Below are 21,077 nucleotides of genomic sequence, written 5' to 3' on the forward strand. Positions count from 1 at the left end.
TTTCAAGTTGTCCCAGAGGTTCCTAAACCTTTCCTCATTATTTTCAATTCTTGCTTCCTCATTCTGTACTGGTTGACTGTTGTTTTCCTCTTTATGTTCCAAATCATGATTTGAACCCTGGTTTCCTTCCCTTCACCGTTGGTTTTGTGTGGATTTTCCTTCGTTTCACTTAGCATAGCCTTCACTTCTTCCCTTATGCGTTTGCCATATCTGTCAAGCCTGTGAGTATCTATCACCAGTGTTTTGAACTCTGCATCTGTTAGGTCAGCTGTCTCCTTGTTTGTTAGGTTGGCTATCTCCTCTCACTTAGTTCTCCCACTGGAACCTTGATCTGTTCCCCTTTTTGGGCCATACTTCTCTATCTCCTCATTTTGACAGGCTCCGGTGTTTGTTTGCCTGTGTGTCTTAGGTAGAGCTGTTGCACCTGTTACATTGTAAGGGGCGGAGCCTTAGGTTTCTCCTCAGTACAGGGCGACCTGTTTCACCACGTTGTGGCGCTGTATATGGGGGAGGGGTCTGAGAGGGAACAATGCCACCTGCCCAGCACTTGCCCCTTTTCCAGGCAGTTCTTCCACTTTGTATGGGACTGGCGCCCCTCTAGCTGTTGCCCTGGATGTCGTCCTCAGAGTGGGTGGGTCTGTGGACATTATAGGACGGGGGGGCCCTTGAAACAAGTGGACTCTGCTGAGAGACGAGCTCTTTCTTCCTCCGCCCCAACCCCCACTGATTTTCATAGTCAGAAGCAATGAGGCTTGATTTTCCCCGGCTCTAGGACAGTGAGCTGTGTGGTCTGGTATGGAGCTGGGAACGCTCCCCAGGTGTCCCTCCTGACTTTTTAAAACATGTGACTGCGCTTTCTGGCAGTGTGCCGCTGCCACCACTGCTGCCGCCACCACACCGGGTCTCTCCGCCCTGGCTCTGCCTCTTCTACCTGTCTCAATGAGTATTCCTTCTTTATATTTTTATTTGTTGGACTTCCATGCAGCTCAATTTTCTGGAACTTCTGGCTGTCTCTAGTTTTGAGGTACAGTAGATGTGTTCCTTCTTAGTTGTGGCGAGAGACGCAGCGTGTCTTGTCTAGGCCTCCAGCTTAACCAGAAGTCTCAATCAGTATTTTTCCCTAGTGGAGAAAATCACCACCATAGCAAGTGACAGAGGCTATGTTTGAATGGGGAATGTCATGGTGAGTGAGGCTTAAGAGGTCCCTATTGTCTCAGGATGCACATTCCAGTTCAGAATGAGAGGAGGCATGTGGAAGATGGCTCTGGTATGGAGCCTTGGGGCAGGGATCGTGGTCAGGGAATGCTTCTTGGAGGAGGCAGTAGGCCTTTGTGCTGAGGCAAGGAGGACAGGCAGCAGCTGGCTAAAAGCAGGTAGGTGACTGTTGAACTCATACCTTTGTGCCCATCTTGCCTGGCTGTGGGCCCCAGCTTGTGGCTCATGCCCTATTGTCCATAGAACACTTTCTTTCTTTTCTTTTCTTTTTTTTTTTTTTACAGCTGCACAGTACTTCACAACACAAAGGCAGCTTTACTTATGAGCCCTTGGTAATGGGTGTCGAGGCCCTTTCCAGTCATTCAGTCCCAGGACTTGCTCCTGGATAGGGTATACCTGTGTAGAACGTGGAGGAGGCAGACATCGGGAGGTTATGGCCAGCACTGTATGTGTGGCCCTCACCTACTTGGGTGTGGTATCCAGGACGCCACCAAATGGCTGCTTCGTAGGGGTTGAATGAGCAGATTTGGGACTGGTCAGCATGTCCTCACCGTGCCTCACTCCTTCTTACCTCTTTCATGCCCTGGACCAGTGCAGTGGCCTCTACCCTTGTCCCACAGCTCCTGCCCTCACCCCCCACAGCATCCGCTGGGCTCCTGTGAACGTCTGACTCAGGGCACCTTCTTCTTCTGCTCACCAGCCTCCATGGCCCACACCTCACTTGGGGTAAAAACCCAAGGAGTCCTCCCATGACTCCTGTCACCTCCACTTTCCTCTTTGCTTATCCCTCCAGCCACATGACCTCCTGGCTGCCCTCTAGGCTCACTTCTACCTTGGACCCTTCTCTTCCTCTCTCTGCATCTCCTTTTTTCTAGAGCTCTATTGTGCCTGAGTGGCCCATCTCTCCTCAGGTCCCTGCTCAAACGTTACCTGCCTGAGAGGCTGCCCCTGGCCTGGTCCAGCTCACACAGGACCCCGGCACTCTCAGGCTGTCTCGATGGGTTTTCCTCAGAATTCATATTAGCACCTGAAATTATTTGTTTCCTTTGTCTTCCCCCTGCCCCCTAGAATTGCATGGACTCGGGCAGGGAATTTTGTCTGGTATGTCCCTTGCTGCCCTGGCACATAGTGTGAGCATGCATATTGGATAAATGTACCTAGAAGCCAGTATTGGGTTAATTTCACTGTACAAATGTGCATTGAGGAAGGGGCCAGAGGACTGGCCCATGACTCACTCACCTTTGGGGGCACATAGCCCACTTGGGGGGTGTCAGACTATGAACAGACAGGGGGCATGGGGTGCTCCAGGGACACAGAAGGAAGTGCATTTTCTTTATGGGTAGGCTGTGATTTGCCTTGTTGACACAAATAGTGATAATAATAGGCTAACACTGTGAGGTGGGCCAGGCATGGGTGTCTTTTTAGGCTGGCTCCTGGCTCTAAGATGGTGTCCCTTCCCAGGGCCCTTAACAGCTACCAGTTAAGTGCCCCCTCCGACTCCTGCTTTCTCTGTTGGTGCCAGGAAGTCCCAGCAAGAGAGGGCATCTCTGTATTCAGGCACTTCAGCATTCAAAACAGGGATCTGTGGTTTTGAAATGAGCCCCCAGCCCCCCACCCGGCATGGACAAGTGCTCGCTTGGACCCAGAACCCAGGAAAGCAAGCCTCTGGGAGTTGTCACTCCTCAGCCCTGGTGGCCCATTAGTATCCACCATAGAGATGCCATAAAATACCACTCCCAGTTCTAGGCCCCTCCCCAGACCAACTTAAACTCCCAGGGGTATTCCAGGCACGTGCCACAGTTCAGAGAATCACTGCCATTTGTCACAGGGGACCTCCTTTGATTAAACTTGAATCCACTTGGACTGCATACCCTTAGGGCTGTGGACAAGTAGCCAGCAGAGCTGTCCATGGCCCCGGTGACACCCCTAAGTTCAGATATAGGAGTAGGTACCCTGGAGACTCTGCCGCATGACACATTTTCCCAGAGATAAGAGTGTTTTGGGTCTGGCAGCCTGGCAGGCAAGTGGAGCAGGCAGGAACAGTCCCGGCTGGGGTTACACCCGCCTGCTGGGTGATACACCCTGGTACAGCCAGGCCAGCCCCTCATTGTGGATCAGAGACATAGCCCCGTCTGTCCGAGGCCACGGGACCTTTGTCTTTGGTGCTGATGGGCAGGGTCCTTCTTGAGGGTCAGTTTCCTCACCCAGGAGGTGCCCAGCTGGCGCTGCAGCTGGGGAGCTAGGGTTTGAGAAGTTATTTTTACTTGGCAGGGTGATAGAGTGCCAGGGATCTAGAAATTGAGATCAGAGGCCTGGGATCAGAGACCAGGAGCCACCCATTCAGCTGGAGAGAGCCTTCCTGTGGTTTGGGTTGGCATGGCTTCTTGTCTTGCTACATGGAGTTCCCCTCGTCTGGGCAGAAGCCCTTTCAGTGGAAGCCTGGCTTCTGCAGTGTCTGCCCTGGTGGCATTTCTCCACCTGGCACAGGTCATTGGGGAGCTCAGGGTACCCTCTGAGCACTGGGTGAAAAATGACTGCTGGCTTGACTTTTTAATTACAAGAATTATTAGGCTTTTTGTTTATTGTAAAATAAAATTCACTCCTTTAGGATGTGCACAGAGTAAGGCCAGTTTCCTATTGCCCTTTGCATGGGAACCACCTCCATCAGTGTGTGGCTCTTCTCAGGTCCTTTTTCTATATTTCTATGTGTAAATGTCCCCTATTCCTCCCCCCCAATGCCACCGTAAGTTCATCTCTGACAGTCTAAAGTCTTGCCAGAATGTGACCACCTCATGCCAAAACCCTGCTATTTAGTGGCATGAGGGGTTTTTGCCCTTGTTTTGTTTTTAATAAAGTTTTTATTTGGGAATAATTTTAGATTTATGAAAAATAAAATTTAAAAAGTTCCTAAGATACAAAGAGCTACCATATATATACCTTTCACCCATCTTTCCCTAACATTAACATCTTACCTTAATATGGTACATTTCTCACAACTAAGAAGTTAACCTTAGTATATTACTATCATTGATAAAGGCCAGACTTTATTCGGATTTCCCCAGTTTTTCCCCCATGTTCCTTTTTCTGTCCTAGGGCCCCATCTAGGTTCTCACATTGCATTTTGTTGTCACATCTTTTTAATCTCTGCTTGTCTGTGATAGCACCAGTCTTGTTTTTCACCACCTTGGTATTTTATCGAATGTCCTTCAATTTGGGTTTATCTTGTATTTTCTTATGATGATACTAGGGCTTTGGGTTTGGGGGAAGAGGTGAGGTGCCCTATTCTCCGCATCCTATCGGGTCCTGGATATCAACAGGCTTACCACGGGGGATGTTGACCTTGATCTCTTGGTTAAAGTTATGTGTGTCAGCTTTCCCCACTGAAAAGTACTCTTTTTCTCCTTTTTATACACTATTCTTCTGAAGCACTGAGGGTTCTATAATTGTTTGAATACGTAATATGTCCAAAAGCCTCAAGTTCAAAACCATCATAAAGGATAGAGGCCCTATAGTTAACCACTCTTTTCAGTCTCCTATGCATCTTCCCAGTTTCTCAATGCAAATAGAAGCAAATATGAATGTGTTTTTATTCTCTCCTCCCCTGTACACAGTTTTACACCCTGTTCTGAACAGCGAGACTGTTACTTAACAGTATTTCTTGGAGATTTTAGTGTTTTAGCACATAGAGTGCTTGCTCATTTGTTTTTTTCTCCCTTGAGGTATAATTTACCACCAACCAGTTTTATCTTTATTTTTTATTTTTCAGTGTATTTCATTTTTAAAATTTTATTTATTTATTTTTAGAGAGAGTGGAAGGGAGGGAGAAAGAGATGGAGAGAAGCATTGATGTGTGAGAGATACATCGATCAGTTTGCCTCTTGCACGCCCCCAACTGGGGACCTGGCCTGCAACCCAGGCATGTGCCCTGACTGGGACTTGAACTGGTGACCTTTTGGTTTGCAGGCCGGCACTCAATCCCCTGAGGTGCACCAGCCAGGGCATCACCACCAATTTTCAGTATACAGTTCTAAGAGTTTTGAGAAATGCAAAAAGTTGTATAGCTACTGTAATCAACACATAGAACAATATAAAAGGGTTCGTGTAGCCTTTTGAGTCTTGACTTGTTTCCCTCTGCATAATGCATTTGAGAGCCATCTAGACATCAGTAGTTTGATCCTTTTTAAAAAGATTTTTATTTATTTATTTTTAGAGAGAGGGGAAGGGAAGGAGAGGGAGAGAAATATGTGTGAGATTGATTGGTTGCCTCTCACACACCCCCAAATGGGGACCTGGCCCTCAGCCCAGGCATGTGCCCTGACCGGAAATCGAACCTGCAACCTTCCAGTTTGCAGGCCGGAGCTCAGTCCACTGAGCTGTATCAGCCAGAACATGAGTACATTTTTTACGTTGCTTTTAGAAAGGGAAGAAGAGGGAGAGAGAGAAACATTGACATGAGAGAAGCATCTATTGGTTGCCTTTCATATGCACCCTGGCTAGGGATCAAACCCTTAACCTTTCAGTCTGCAGGACACATTCCAACCAACTGGGCCACACTGGCCAGGGCAAAGTGGGATACATTTTGAGTTGATTTTTATATGACTTATGAATGCACAATTGTTCCAGTACTATGTATTGAAAAGACTATCCTTTCTCCATTGAGTTGCCTTTGCCAGAAATCAATTGGCCATATTTATGGGGGGTCTATTCCATGCATCTGCCCTTTGGCCAAAACCACATTCCTTTATCTTTACAGTAAGTCTTGACTCAGGCCAGTTGAGTCTTTGTTTATCTTTGCCAAAATTGTTTTGGCTAGTCAAGATCCTTTGTCTTTACTTATAAATTTATTTAACTTATTTTATTTTTAATTTTTTACTCCTCAGCTGGAGATATGTTTATTGAATCCAGAGAGAGGGGAAGGGAGAGGGAGAGAGAGAGAAACATCAATCGGTTGCCTTATGTATACATCCTGACTGGGGATCGAACCTGAAACCTTTTGGTGCATGGGATGGCACTCCAACCAACCAAGCTGCCTGGCCAGGGCTGCTGTATCTCTTGATTGCATCATTTCTCTGTGCTTGATTTAATCAGCTGTTGCTTTGTTCAGTAATAGGCTGTATAGACTCAGAGAAGTAGGCTCTACCACATAGCCTGGGTCCGTAGTAGGCTCTATCATCTAGATTTGTGGGAATGTACTCCATGATGCTTACACAACAATGGCATTGCTTAATGACACACTTCTCTGTTGTTAAGCAGCGCATGACTGTATTTTCTCCGTTTATGTGGTGAAAATTTGGTGTCCTTTGAAGCAAAAAAGTTTTTTAAGTTTTGATGAAGTCCCATTTATCTATTTTTTCTTTTGGTGTCATATCCAAGAAGCCATTGCCAATCCATGAAGGTCATGAAGATTTACTCCTATATTTTCTTTAAAATGTTTTGTAGTTTTCCTCCCTTCCCCTCTTTCTAAAAGTACATAAAATCTTAAATAAAAAAGAAGACTACAGCTACATGGATAAATCTTAGGAACAAGATATTTAATGAAAGAAACAAGTCCCAAAATGCTACCTACAAAAGATATAAATTTTCGTGAAATTTGAAAACAATAAAAACGAAACAATATTGTTTAGGTATTCATGTATGTGATAAGAATATATGTAAAAAGAACATGGAAATAATAAATGTAAATCAAGAGAAAAATGTTTTGTAGTTTTAGCAGTTACACTTAGGTCTCTGATCCATTTTGAGTTCACTTTTATATGTGGTGTAAGGTAGGAGTCCAACTTCATTCTTTTGCATGTGGCAATCCAGTTGGCCCGGTGCCCTTTGTTGAAAAGACTGTTCTTTCAACCATGGCACCCTTGGTTGAAAATCAGTGGATCATAAATGGAAGAGTATATTTCTGGATCCTCAAATCTATTCCATTGGTCTTTATGTCTGCTCTAATGCCAGTACCACACAGTCTTTATTATTGTACCTTTTAATAAGTTTTGAAATTGGGAAGCATGATTTCTCCAACTTTGTTATTTTTTGTTTGTTTGTTTTGGCTGTTCTTGGTCCCTTGCATTGCCATATGCATTTTAAGATCAGCTTATCAATTACTGCAAAAAAAAGAAAAAAAATGCTTTTGGGGTTTTGATAGGGGCTGCATTGAATCTGTAGATCAATTTGGTAGATATTGCCATCTTAATATTAATTCTTCTAATCTATGAATACAAGATATCTTTTTATTTATTTAGGTCTTTAATTTCTTTCAACAGTGTTTTTTAGTTTTTACTGTAAAAGTTTGAGCTTCTTTTGTTAATCTTATTCACAAGTATTTAATCCTTTTTGATGCTGTTGTAAACGGAATTGTTTCCTTAGTGTCGTTTTCAGATTAATTGCTACTGTACAATAATATAACTGATTTTTGTATATTGATCTTGCATTCCACAACCTTGCTGAATTTATTATCTCTAATAGATTTTTTGAGGGGGTAGATTTTTAAGGATTTTCTATAGAAATGATCATGTTATCTGTAATTAGTTCTCCTCCTTCCTTTAGATGCCTTTATCTCTTTTTTTACCTATTGCCCTGGCTAGAACATCCAGTCCAATGTTGAACAGCAGTGAGAGTGGACATCCTTATCTTGTCCCTGATTGTAGAAGGAAAACTTCCAATGTTTCACCAGGAAGTATGGTAGCTATGGTTTTTGTATAGATACCCTTTATCAGGTTGAGGAATTTCCTTTCTATCCCTTATTTGTTGAGTGTTGTTGTTGTTTTTTTATCTTGGAATGGTATTGGATTTTGTCAAATGCTTTTACTGTACCTGTTGATATACAATTATAGTTTTGTCATTTACTCTGTTAATATGATGTATTGTGTCGATTTTTGACATTTTTGGACCACTGTTGGATTTCTGAGATAAATCTCACTTGACTATGGTGCATGATTCTTTTTTGAGTTAATTTTTATTTATTGATTTTTAGAGAGAGACATAAATTTGTTGTTCTACTTATTTATGCATTCATTGGTTGATTCTTGTATGTGTCCTGACCGAGGATTGAACCCTCAACATTTGCGTATTGATGCGACATTCTAACCTACTGAGCTACCTGTCCAGGGCTGGTGCATAAACTTTTCCATATGTTGCTAGATTTGTTGTACTAGTATTTTGTTGTGGGTTTTTGTGTTTGTCTATATTCTTAAAAAATATCAGTCTGTAGTTTTCTTGTGACTATTTTGCTTGGCATTGATATCAGGATGATGCTGGCCTCACAGAATGAGTTAAGAAGTGTTTCTTCCTCTTCTGTTTTTTGAAAGAGCTTGTGAAAGATTAGCAGTACTTCTTTAAGTGTTTGTTAGAGTTCACCTATGAGGTCATTTGGACCTGGGCTTTTTTTTTTTTTTTGAAAGATTTTTGAGCACAAGTTTAGTCTCTACTTGTTATAGGTCTGTTCAGATTCCTATTTTTTTGGGGGGGTCAGTTTCAGTAGTTGGTGTGTTTCTAGGAATTCGTTCATTTCAATTTCATCTAGTTTAATTTGTTGGTGTAGTGTTTTCTTATAATCCTTTTTATTTCTGTAAGGTTGGTAGTGATAGCTTCTTTTCTTATTCCTGATTTCAGTAATGTGAGTCTTTCCTCTTTCCCTTGGTTAATCTAGCTTAAAGGTACATCAATGTTTTTGATCTTTTTAAAGAGCAAGTTTGGTTTTATTGATTTTTCTCTATTTTTCTTTTCATTTATTTCCTCTCTAATCTCATTTCCTTCTTTTTGTTCATTTTGGTTTGGTTTGCTTGTCTTTTTCCAGGTTCTTAAATGAATGATTAATTTTTTTATTTGAAATATTTTTTTAAATTAAATTGTTTTGAATTAAAACTTTTTTTTAAAGGTTTTATTGGGTTATAATTGATATACAGAAAATTATAATTATTCTTTTTCTTTGAGTTAGGTGCTTACATCTATAAATTTTCCTGTGCATGTTGCTTTAGCTGTATCCTTTATGTTTTTGTATGTTGTATTTTCAATTTTGATTCATCTCCAAGTATTTTTTAGTTAATTAATGTTTTAGAGAGAGGGGGGAAGGGAGAGAGAAAGAGAGGGAGAGAAACATTAATCGGTTGCCTTTCATATGCGCCCCAACTGGATACTGAACCTGCAACCTAGGCATGTGCCCTGACCAGGAATTGAACCAGTGACCTTTCACTTTCTGGATGACGCCCAGCAAACTGAGCAACACCAGTCAAGGCTCAAAGTATCTTTTAATTTCTTTGTGATTTCTTTTTTGACTCATGGTTATTTAGGAATGTGTCGTTTAATTTGCACATAGTTTTGAATTTCCCAAAATTTCCTTTTTTATCCTTCTAATTTCATTCCATGTGGCCAGATATCATTTCAGTCCTTTTACAGTTGAACCTTGTTTTGTAGCCTAACTCTAAGTAGGCCTATCCTAGAGAATATTCCATGTGCCGTTGATAAGAATGTGTATTCTGCTGCTGTTGGGTGGAGTGTTGTTTACGTGTCTGTTAGGTCTTGTTGATTCATGGTGTTGTTCACTTTTTATTTCCTTGTTGATCTTTTGTTTAGTGTTCTAGCAGTCTCCAACTATTATTATTGACTTATATTTCCCTTGCCTCTTGCTTTCTCTACAGCTGTGTAATATTCCTCAGTCTGGACCAGCCCTACTAAGTCCAGTCACTCTTATGTGAGCTTTTAGTTTTCTGATTTTCTAGTTTCCCCCTCCTGACTGAGTGTTCGGGGTCTTCTGGCTTGTGTGTTTGCTATGCCCAGGGCTGATTCCTGTAAGAGGGTTGCCGTGTTGGAGAGGAAATGGATTTAGAATCCTCTTGCCAGTTCTGCCTGGAAAAGCTATGCCAAAGCCCTTCTTGAGGTGCCAAGAAGGAGAGTCCCCCTTCCCCATCACCTTTGTGAACTGTCCTGTAGAATGGAGCCTTACACCTGCTGGGTGCTGGTTACCGTGACTCATTCTTCTAGTCCTGCTGACATCCTGACTGGGTTGGCACTGTGGTTATTCCCATTTTACAGACAGAACAAATGAGGCTCAGGAGAGTGACAACCCTTGTCCAGGTCACATGGTGTGGCTATGGTTGAGCTGTCCAGCTGCAGACTGCTCTCCACCCCCATGTCTACTCACCAAGTTGTCCCTACACGGAGATGTGACTGGCCTTCTGTCTTTGGAGTTCAGGGGCTCCTTTCCATCTTTGTTCCTGGATGTGTGGTGTGACTGAGATGGTGTCCTGCAGATGGAGACAGGAATAAGGCCGATTGGGTTGGTGCCTCATTGATATGGGGGTGTTGTTAGCTGTGTGGCTTTGGTCCAGATGACCTAAGCTCTCTGGCATCAGTTTTACCATCTGAGAAATGGGGTTGGCGGGAGCCCCCATGAGGGTGCAGTGCCTTTGCCATATGTGTACCCTGGAGATGCCAGCAGCTCTTGTTGTTTACATCTCAGCAGGCATTTATTGAGCACTTTCAGTGTGCCAGACACCATGCTGGGTGCTGGGGACTTGGCAGGGAACAAAGCAGACAAGAATCCCTGTCTTCTTAGGGCTGACAGTTGAGGGTGGGAAGGATTGAGACCAGGAGGCAGGAAAGGAGGTTAGATGCTGATGCTGGGGTCAGGACAAAGATCTTGCAGGGGGAGTTTATATAACCTGGCCTGGGGAGGTGGGAGGTGAGGGCTCTCTCCTAGGAGACACCAAACAGCCAGTGTCCTAAGGAAGAATGGAAGATGCTGTGGGGGCATCTGGGGGCAGAGCCGCCTAGGCTGAGTCATAAGCCCCCAGGACCTTGAGTTGGGAGCCAAGGGAGCGAGCAGGGGAAATGGCAAGGAGGTGACAGGGTGCTGGTACAGGGCCCTGTGAGTCACAGGGAGGACACTGATTTTGTCCCAAGTATGCTGGAAGCCGTGGATTTTAAGCACGGTGCAGTGTTTTGAAAGCTCTCGTTGGCTATTGGGTTGAGAACACACCAGGAAGGGCCAGGCTCTGAGAGATGTGTGGAGTGTGGCTATTACCCAGGGTACTTAGTCTAGGGATGTTGGAACTGAGCAGGCTAGAAGAGCATGGGTCTGGGTCCATCTCTGGCAGCTGACAGAATTGCCTGAGATGAGCTGTAGGAAATGGGGAAGTGACCTTGCTGCCAGGGTCACAAGGCTGGCCAGCCTGTGCACAATGCAGGCTGTCTGCTGTGTAGAGCAGTGGTGAAGATGCTGAGGGGACCTCCAGGTGGGTGGAGTCAAGAGCTGGATCCCAACAGGAGTGGTTTCCTCTTCATTCTTGAAAATGCTACTAAATACTACTTGGTCGATGCACCAGTTGCTTTGGAGCTTCTCAGTACAACTGAAAAGTTACTAGTTACCTGGTATTCCCCTCCACACCCCCACTGTTATTAGAGACTTCTGGACCCAAGGGTAGGTAGGACAACGACCATGTCCAGCTTGAAGCATCTAGAGGAGCATGAGACCTTCACCCATTGTCCTTTATAAGATTATAAAGGGTCTTAAGTCTGAGAGGGGGGGAATTGTAATATTTTAATGTTATAAAAAATTAATTAATTTTTAAAAAGACTAATATAGGAAAGGGTGAAGCCAGGGAACTTACATGCACGACTCATGGGACATGAACTAAGAGGGGGTGGGATTGCTGGGGGAGAGGGAGTGTTGGGCAGAGGGGAACAAAGGGGGAAAAAAATTAGAACTTGTAACAATATAATCATAAAATATACTTTAAAAAATTGCCTGTTATAAAAGTTATCAAATAGTTATAAAAGAAAGAAACCCAAATCCTTTGGAGACTATAAAACAGAAAGTTTTCCACTCTCACTCTACAGACAACCTCTATCAAGGGTTCTGTTGTTGCGTCCAAGCTTATTGTTCCCACATAGGCCAGAAACTTAAACAAGCATTAAAAAACAAACAACAACAACAAAACAAAATCGAAGGACACTGTCAGTTCTGTGTATCACATTTGGCTTTCAGCTCTGCAGCCTGGATTGCTTCCTGGGCCAGTTCCAAGGCCAATGCAGCCAATTCCCTGCTCATGGACCTCTAAGTGGAAAGCAGTGCTGCAGGGAGTGGCTGTCCTTGCAAACCCACTCAGGAGAGTGATGTAGGGCAGAGTGGTAAGTAGGGACAGTCAGAGGAGGTGACGTGTGTGTTGAGTCCTGAATGAACAGAGGAAGCCAGGGTTGTGGAAAGGCTTGGAGGAGACATTTCAGACAGGGAATCAGCATTTGCAAAGACCATGCAGCAGGAATAGATTTGGCTTCCTTGCTCTACCTTGACCACCAGGTTTGGCTGGAATTAACAAGCAAGGTGGAGGAGGGCAGGGAGGAGATGGGGCAATTGCTCAGGGCCTTCGTCGCCATAGGAACACTTTGGAGCAGAGGAGAGACGTGATCTGACTCACGTTGTTTTCCTTTGATTGTATAGAGCAAATGTTCTCTTTTGGTAAGAACTTTCCAAAACTCTTTCAACTACCCTCTGAGGCGTGGCATTATTCCCACTTAACAAACGAGGAAACTGAGGCATAAAGAGGTGACCTGACTTATTCAGGTTGTCCAGAAAGGAAAGGGCAGTGCTTGGATTCCAGCTGGGCTCTGAGAATCCCAGAGCCAGGACAGCTAGTTGTCATGGGCCACTTCCTGCTTTTGCTTCTGGCCTGGCTGCCAGATGAGACCATGGAGCAGGTGACACTGTGGCTGAGTGCCAAGGGCAAGGCTGGCTCTGGAACCTGCAGGATTCCTGAGTAGGGAGGAGCCTGTTGAGAATTTTGTGAAGGGGTGGTGGCTGGAGTGGAATTGTGAAAGCCAACAAGATGTCTTCCTACCCCACCACCTCCTGAGGCTCATTCTCATTTGTACAGTGGCGGGTTTGCTCCTTCCTCCCATAAGCACTGGTCACCTGCCTTGTGCCTGGCTCTGTGTTGGGAGCTGGGGAGAGGCCTGAGAACGTGCCAGGCAGAGGACCCTGTCCTCATGAGGCTGCCACTCTAATAGGTAGGTGGGTGGGGAGGGACAGATCATAGCCATGTGAACAAATCAGTGAACTGGAGGTTGCCAGTTAGAAGTAGACTTGGGAGTGGAACAGGATGGTGTGCGACACAAAAGAGCTGCTCAATATTGGGGCTGGGAGTAGGGTGGAGGTAGTTTAGCTAGCAGTTGCCTGCTTGCCATGTGAATGCTGCAGGGAGAGGGTTCCAGGCCTAGGCAGACAGTGCAAAAGGTCCTGAGGCAGGACCGTGTCTGATGTAGGGCCCTGTGGGCTGTGGGGAGGACTTAGGCTTTTTACTCAGAGGGAGCTCTGGGAGGGCTCTGAACAGAGGGGGGACATGCCATGACTTCGCATCCACAGGCACACTGTGGCCATTCTGGAGAGAACAGTGTGGAGGTCAGAGTGGGCAGCCTGAGAGGATGATTGCGCTGGTCCAGGCAAGTGCTGAGGGGACAGGCCAGTGGCCTTGGATGTAGAGAGAAGTGGCTGCATTTGAAGGTGGAGCCAGCAGCACTTGCTGCTGGGCAGGGCTGGGCAGGGATGGGTGAGAGTCAGGAGGAGCCCCAGGTCTGTGATCTGAGTGAGGGGTGTAAGTACCCTGCTTCACCTTTGGGGTGACCACAGCGACAAAGTGGCATCTGTCTGGGGACACTTGAGTGTGGGCTGGGCTCTGGGTGACCAATAGTTACTGTTGGATGGCCATTGTTGGGTGCAGATGAAGCAGGAACCCAGGGCAGGATGTGCACAGGCTGATTATTGAGGCTCTGGAGACTGAGTGGTAAGCTCTATCTCTGTTCTAGCAAAGCCACAAAAGAGGCCTCCTGGGAGGTGAGGGTGCCTGGGGTGTCTCCCTCATTGATGTCCCACCCACGTTCCCATCCTGGCTCTTCTCCTTCCTGGCTGAGTGTCCTGAGCAAATCCTGAAACTCTGAGCCTTAGTCTCCCATCTGTGAAATGGGTGTAGTGGCCCTGGCCTCATTCCTTCAGTGTTGCTTGAGGGTTGCTGAGGTGTTGCCCAGGCTGGGCAGGTGGCCAGTGGTCCTTGTGCATTGGGCATGACTGGGGTCCTGCAGCCTGTGGCCCCTGCTGACATTGTGCTAAGGTCTCACGCCACACTGAGGCTTTGAGTAACTCCAGAAGGGTGTGGTGATGAGGAATGGATCCCAGCCCAGGGCCCTTGCCCGGCACCTGCTACCAGGCTGGCCAGGCAAGGAGTGGCCTAGGCACTCACTGGATCTGGGTTGGGCTTGCTGACTCATCCTTTGCTCGATTAGCTATTTGTTTTCCCTCCCCTGGGAAGGCCTGCCCACTTGCCAGCCTGGGGTGTTGGCCTCCATTGTTCCTGCATGCAGGAGTTCCCAGGTTTGCTCATGGGGGCTGGAAGTCAAAGGGCTCCTGCTGGGGCCTTGTACTCTGTTCAAAGAACACTTCCTGGAGCCCTCGTCACTTTCCAGGGAGAGGCCCATTTTAGAGCTTGTAAACTGAGGCAACACAGGGGTTCAGTGACTCATGCTAGGTCATGCAGCCAGTCCTCTTGTGGTTGGTGAGCATCCTCCCATTCCACAGGTGGCTGAGCCAGTGCCTAGAGAGGGTCGAGAACCCAGGCTGTCTAGTTCCAGAGTCCATGGACTAGACCTCCATTGGAGGCCGTGTTGGTGTGTGGAAGATGTGCATTTGGGAGAAAGTGCATTCCACTGTCCCTGCCCAAAGGTGGGTGGGCAGGGCCTGTGGGGAAGGATTTCTTAGCAGAGATTACAGCCTTTTGCTTCTGCCTATCGGTCTGGTACCCAGTAGTCCTGAGGTGGGCGGAGTTACACACACACCCCCACCCCCACCTTCTCTTACTGACCAGGGAAGCCAGTCCAAGGTCATACAGCATGTAGGGCAGTCTAGTTGCACGGTGGCCCTTGTAACAGTGGGGAAGATGGAGATGGGAAGTCGGCGTTTTGAGCATAAGTGAACAGTCAGTGTTTTGGGCAAAGCTGCTTGGGAGGAGCTTCTCTTCCACCATGCCACCTGGAAGGCCCCAAGAATGCCCCTGCTGCTCGTCAGTGACTGATGTGGGTGGCCTGAGGGCACAACTGGTCAGGCCCTTCCTCAGCGAGTGCCTTGGAGATTCTGGGGGGCTGCTTTTTGGGAGCTGTCTAGGCTGAGGGAGGGTGTCATTGTCCTTTTTACTCAGTAGTCCAGGACCATCTGGAATGCAATTGGATGAGTCCCAGGGCTCCTGGCTTGCAAGCACCCCCCCACTTTCCCCCCACACACACCCCCACCCCCATGCCTGCCCAGCCTCGTTTTTCAGACTTCTCCCAATGGGTTCCGCCCTCTTCAACCAGTCCATGGCCTCCACTCATCCTTCCCGTTCACCACTGCGTCCAGGGCCCAGAAAGCCCACGTCCCCCATGTGTGCCCAGAGCTGGGTTCTCTTGGGCATCATACTAGCCCTCATGTTCTCAGGCTCCCATTGTCCATGTCTGTGGTATCACCTTGTGTTTGCAGTGCCTGGCCCCCAGACATGTCCAGAGCAGTCACAGGATAACATGTGTCAACACTAATGGCAAAAGGCCTGGCCCTGGCTAGGGAGACGCTGGCGGCCTCTCTGTCAGATGTGCACGCCGAGAGGCCTGGTGATCTGGTGGTCAGAGGCTCAGACCCCTTGGGTTTCAGTCCATGCTCACACCACTCCAGGCCGCTAGGTGACCTTGCACAGCTACCCGTCCTCTGGGCCTAGCTGCATCTGTAAAGTGGAGCTCACAGACCCATATTGGTGGTTCTTGTCATGGTTAAGTGGGTTAAATCCATGGAAAGTTCTCTGCTCCTTGCTTGGCACACAGTGAGCGCTTGACAAACGTTTATCTGCTTTTTTAAAAAAAGTAATCTTTTGGAGTCAGTAATCCATGTGGTTGATGATACACAATTCAAAGGTGTTCCAGAACGTGCAATGATTTTTCCCTCCCAACAGACCCAGTCTCCATGGGTTCAATTTGGTGGTGGTTATTGTTTTCCTCAGTACGTCCAAGCGGAAGTTCTGTGTCAGGAGATAAAAAGCTTTTTTTTTTTTTTTTAGTGACTCCACAGTAGTGTGAATGGGTCCTAATTTATTTAATTAGTTCCACTCCACCCCACCCCATGGGCTTTAAAATTCTTTAGATCTGAGCTATTCTTACTGGGAAACTAACAAGACCGTAATGATTCTGTGGGCAAATTTTTATGGAGTGTTCTCTCTGTACTTTCCTGAGTCTTCATGAGCATGTCTTCCTAAACTTATTTTAATTGAGCTCTAACTTACTTGATACATGAACTCGCTCAACATTAAGTGTGTGTCTTGATTTTTAAAATGAATGCATGCACACCCAGGTAAATCACTGGACAGATTAAGACAGAGGATGCTGTCATCGTCCCAGAAAGTGCACTTATCCCCTTCTAGTGAGTTCCCCCAGAGGGATCTGAGTGCTCTGATTTCTATCAGCAGATACTAGTTTTGCCTGTTCAAGTTCAAGTCTTCTCTGTGACTCAGCAGGTGAAACAAGACCACATGTCTACAAAAGGCATGTGTGAGAATGTTCATAGCAACTTTATAATGGCCCTGAAATGGAAAGACCCCCAAATACCCTATCACCTAGTGAATTAAACCATCTGTGGTCCATTCATGCACTGGGACATGAAAAGGAACTGGCTTTGGTCACACACATCAGCAGGGAGGAACCTCACAGACAGATGTTGGGGATTCATTCACACAATGCTCCTGTATTGTTTGGTTACTGATAACATTCCACTTGCAAGGAAGACGGGGAGCAGGAGGTTCTTATGAAGGATGCACACACTGTCACTGCTGCTGTTGGTGATTCTGTGTTGAAGGGCCAGGGCCCATGGTCTCTAATGTGCAGGGTGCCTCCTGTTCCTGCCTCTCAGATCCCTGCCTGTGAGCCAGGTGGCCCGGTGCTGCAGGGAGCCAGGGTCAAGGCCATGGATGGTGCTCTAGAGGTTAACAGTCCCCAGCAGGCCTGCTGCATCCATGGGAGAGCCTGGGATGCTCCATGAAGGGACATTGCTCTCTTAGAGGCACTGGCTAACAACCCCTCTGGCAAGGGCTGAGGTAAAGAACTTACTTTGGGGTCTGGTTACCGCATGTGGCCTCCTTGCTATTTCCCCTGCCCTCCCCACTGCACCCCTACATGTGCATTTTCCCTTGTCAGAGGCCTTCCCTGACTATCCCACCCCAACCCCTCTAACTCCCATGGTGTGTCTTCTTCATCCCCACCCCTGCATCTCATGGGTCCCCATCAGGATGTTGGTGCTGGTGTCCTGAGCACCTCCAATGTGCTCAGTAGGCGTAATACTTGAGTGAACGCATCTGTGACCTTGGCCAGACCATGTAGCCTCTGTACCTTGGTCCTCTCATCTCCCAAATGGGAGAATAGTACATAGTTCACAGTGTCACCCTGTATGAAGTGGGTGGGAAATGCTCTGTGAAGGGCTCTTTGTCATGCTCAGGGACGTGGCTTGCATGGGAAGCACCCAAGGTATGGAGGGTTGACTGTGCCAACAGGGGCTGTAGGCTCCCTCTCTCCCCTGGGTACTCAACGCATGTCCTCCAGGTGTTCTTCTGTTTTGGCCTCTCCCACCCTCCATCGTCTCCTCAGTCCAGCCTGTGCCCCCATCATGGCTGTTCATCTTCTAAACTCCTCTCAGCTCTACCCAGTACCCAGTGTCTGCCCACTGCCCTCCATCTCCCTATGACCCTCTGGGACGGCCCCTGTCATCACTCACCGGGAGCAGTGCCACACCTTCTGCCTGCCTTTTTGGCTGCCACTCTCACACCTGCAGCAACCAGAGGGCTTTTAAAGCCACGCACCTATAAAAGCACGCACAATTATAACTTGGTTGTCCCTAAACCCCATCAGTGGCCTTGCACTAAGAATGATGACCACCCTTCTTATCATGACCTCCGGCACCACCCTAACCCCATCCCTCTCTGGGCCTGTTCATTTGAGCACCCTGCTCTGCTGCTTGTTGGGAGCACCCCCCATCAGGCCTTCAGAGCCCTGTATCCTGCTAAGGGCCCCTCATCTCTCAGGCTTGACTGCAGTTCTCCACGAGGGTGCAGGCTGATCTGTTGTGTAGTCACTGCCATGCCCCTGATGCCAGCCAAGCAAGGCACTGCATGAGCGCGCTGGGAAGGTCCATAGCTAATGGGGTTCCTCCTTCTGCCCACTGGGTTAACACATTCCAGGGATTCTGATTCCCAGTTCAGGCTGAGAAAAACAGCTTCCTCTGGTGCCCTCCAGAGTCCCAACAGGGGTTCCCAACACAGTTAGGGTACCCCTGAGACACTGGGAGCAAGGTGGCACTAATGGCACTAGGCTGGGAACCCAGAAACACTGTTGTCTTGCCATACGAGACACACCTGTCTAGTCCCAGTTGTACTATGTCCTACACAGATTTCAGATAATGCAAATGTTAAGGTGTAAACTTTGTTGGAAATTCCCTGATCCTTGAACCTGTCTCTATTTTACATGACACAAGAGTTATTTGCATGGCTTTAAAAGTCTCTGAGAATGTCACTTCTACTCCAGTGCTTGCTTGGATCTCTCTGCTCCTCCGCTTTCCTTCCCTAATGGTCCAGGGCGGCTTCCAGTCTTCCCACTCTGCACGAACCCACGGGTAATAAATAGTGAGTATAAGTTGGTGTAGGTAGTGCCTGAGTATTTCTGTAGTTAAATATGTAGCATTAAAAAAATAAAATTAAACAGCTACACTGAGGAATTATTTACACGCTAGGAAATTCACCCATTTCAAAGCAGTGATTTTTAGTAAATATACAGTAAATATTAGCAAACATCACCTCGGTCCAGTTTTAGAACATTTTCATCACTCCAGGGAGCTCCCTCCTCTCTGTTTTCTACCCTGGGCACCCACTGATCCACTTCCTGCCTGTATTGATTTGTCTTTTTGGAACATGAAATACTTCATATTTTGTCATCTGCTATTTTCTTTTAATCTTTATGTGATACATATGACATTAATACATTTTCTACATACATGTTTTAAATTAATGTAATCTCTTTGGGTCTGGGGGAGATGGTTCAAGTATTTGTTAAGGAAAGGGCCCATTGGGTGTGTTGAGGCTGGAGCACAGCCAGCCAGAGGGAAATGGTTCTGTTTGTTACCAACCTTCTATCCAGTCCCTTCCATGTGCCCCATTTCTGCCTCAGGAACCACTCCTCTCCAATGCCACAGTGTTCCCCAGGGCCCTTCTGAGGTTAGTGTCTTTGCTGAGGTTACCCAAAATGCAAGAGGAGATTACCTCACCATGTGTGGTCACACTTCCTGTCCTGCACACTGGCATCATGAGTAATGCCTGTCCCTTTTCCCTCCCGCAGGGACTTCCTTCCCCGAGGGTCAGGAATTGTCACCCGGCGGCCTCTCATTCTGCAGCTCATCTTCTCAAAAACAGGTACGGTGGGGTGAGTGGAGCTGTAGCAGGAAGTGAACGGGACGCTGTGTCCAGCAGGAACCAGGGGGTTCATGATGGAGTCTGCTGGCTGGGCTGTTGTTTGGGTTTGAATCCATGTTTTCCATGTGTGCAGGGAAGTTGAATCACAGTTCACTGAACACCCTCCCAGCATCCTCAGCCACAACCAGGCCACCAGGCACCATATGTGTGTGCTGTGTTGTAGATAACAAGTTCTTGCTGAACGCTTTCAAAATCAGTAGCGGATGTTGTGACACTTCAACCCCAAATGCTTCAGTGCACCTCCCCTTGCAATAGGGGCACTCTCCTGCAGTCACAGACCGCACCCAAGAAAAGGATCATTACTTCATGTTACTTAATGTCTACTCCATACATGTTGCCAGTTGTCCCTTAAATATCTTCCCTGGGTGACTTACACATGCTCTGATCAATCTGATCAATCCCATGCTGCATTCACTCCATTGTCATGTTTTCTGTTTTCATTAGTGCAACATCCCTGCCCTTTCTTTTTTAATTACAACATTGACTTTTGGGAGATATCCTCAGAAGGAAGTTCAGTCCTTTGAATTGAATAAAGAATCTTCCACAGGTAGATTTCTTTCTGTCCTCCCCTTGGTGGCCTCAGTTTATTTCTGTTTTTCCCACACAAGTCTGACATGACAGGGGCATGTTGCCCAGCTTTAAACCCTCTTGGGCTTCCTTGGAGAGCATCTCAGTTCAGAAAGTGGACGAGGATGTTACTGGATAGGAAGCCTGGTCCTGTGCGGATCTGCCGAGGGCTAGCCAGTAGTGTGTGGCTTCTTGACTTTGTGCAGGAGAGTGTGTTTGTTAAAGCTGGGGACAGTGAATCAAGGAAGGGCTTAGCATAGAAGCAGCAACAGGAGAGCCAAGACTGGGCTGCTCTGGCTCCCTAAAGACGTTATAGGAAAGAAATGAGCCAAGATGGGGCTGTTCTGGCCCACTGGGAAGTCAGAGAAAAGGGGCCTTGGAGACAGGTTTTGAGGGTTAGCTTGGGAGAAGCTGCTGCGGCCCATTGCTTCCCTGGTTGCAAGTCTTATGGGGACCCTTAGAGTTTAGGAGATGCGTGCCTGTGGGGGAAGAAGAGGGAAAGGCACTGCATGCTCCCCAGAGAGCTCCTCCTGGGTCCTTTGTCTAGAAACTTTTATATCTCTCTGGCAGGCAGGAATCTTAGAGGAGGTCTCAGAGGAGAGTTTCAGCAGAATGTTCATTAGTTTTCAAGATATGCCTTTCAGGGTCATGGTCTCCACTAAGTGGTCAATGCCAGGGCAGGGGTTATTGGTTATTGAAGCTGGTTCTGGCGTCACTCACTTGGTTTTGCTGCTTTTCTGGGCCTGGAACTGAAATAAATTGGGTGCCTAGATGTTAGCTCATTGGAGG

General features: G+C 47.0%; 1 protein-coding gene across 14 annotated transcripts in view; it reads left to right on the plus strand.

Moving 5' to 3' along the window:
• DNM2 (dynamin 2) overlaps positions 1 to 21,077 on the plus strand; it is a 91,891-nt gene that overhangs the window by 11,448 nt on the left and 59,366 nt on the right. For all 14 annotated transcript variants that reach the window (XM_090289585.1, XM_090289592.1, XM_090289579.1 and 11 more), the window contains exon 2: positions 19,588 to 19,661. In XM_090289585.1, coding sequence (XP_090145711.1) covers positions 19,588 to 19,661 — 74 coding nt within the window. The remainder of the gene's footprint in view (positions 1 to 19,587; positions 19,662 to 21,077) is intronic.

This window comes from Furipterus horrens, unplaced genomic scaffold (assembly GCF_987537825.1).
Source record: "Furipterus horrens unplaced genomic scaffold, mFurHor1.1.pri manual_scaffold_10, whole genome shotgun sequence".
NCBI classification, from domain to species: domain Eukaryota; kingdom Metazoa; phylum Chordata; class Mammalia; order Chiroptera; family Furipteridae; genus Furipterus; species Furipterus horrens.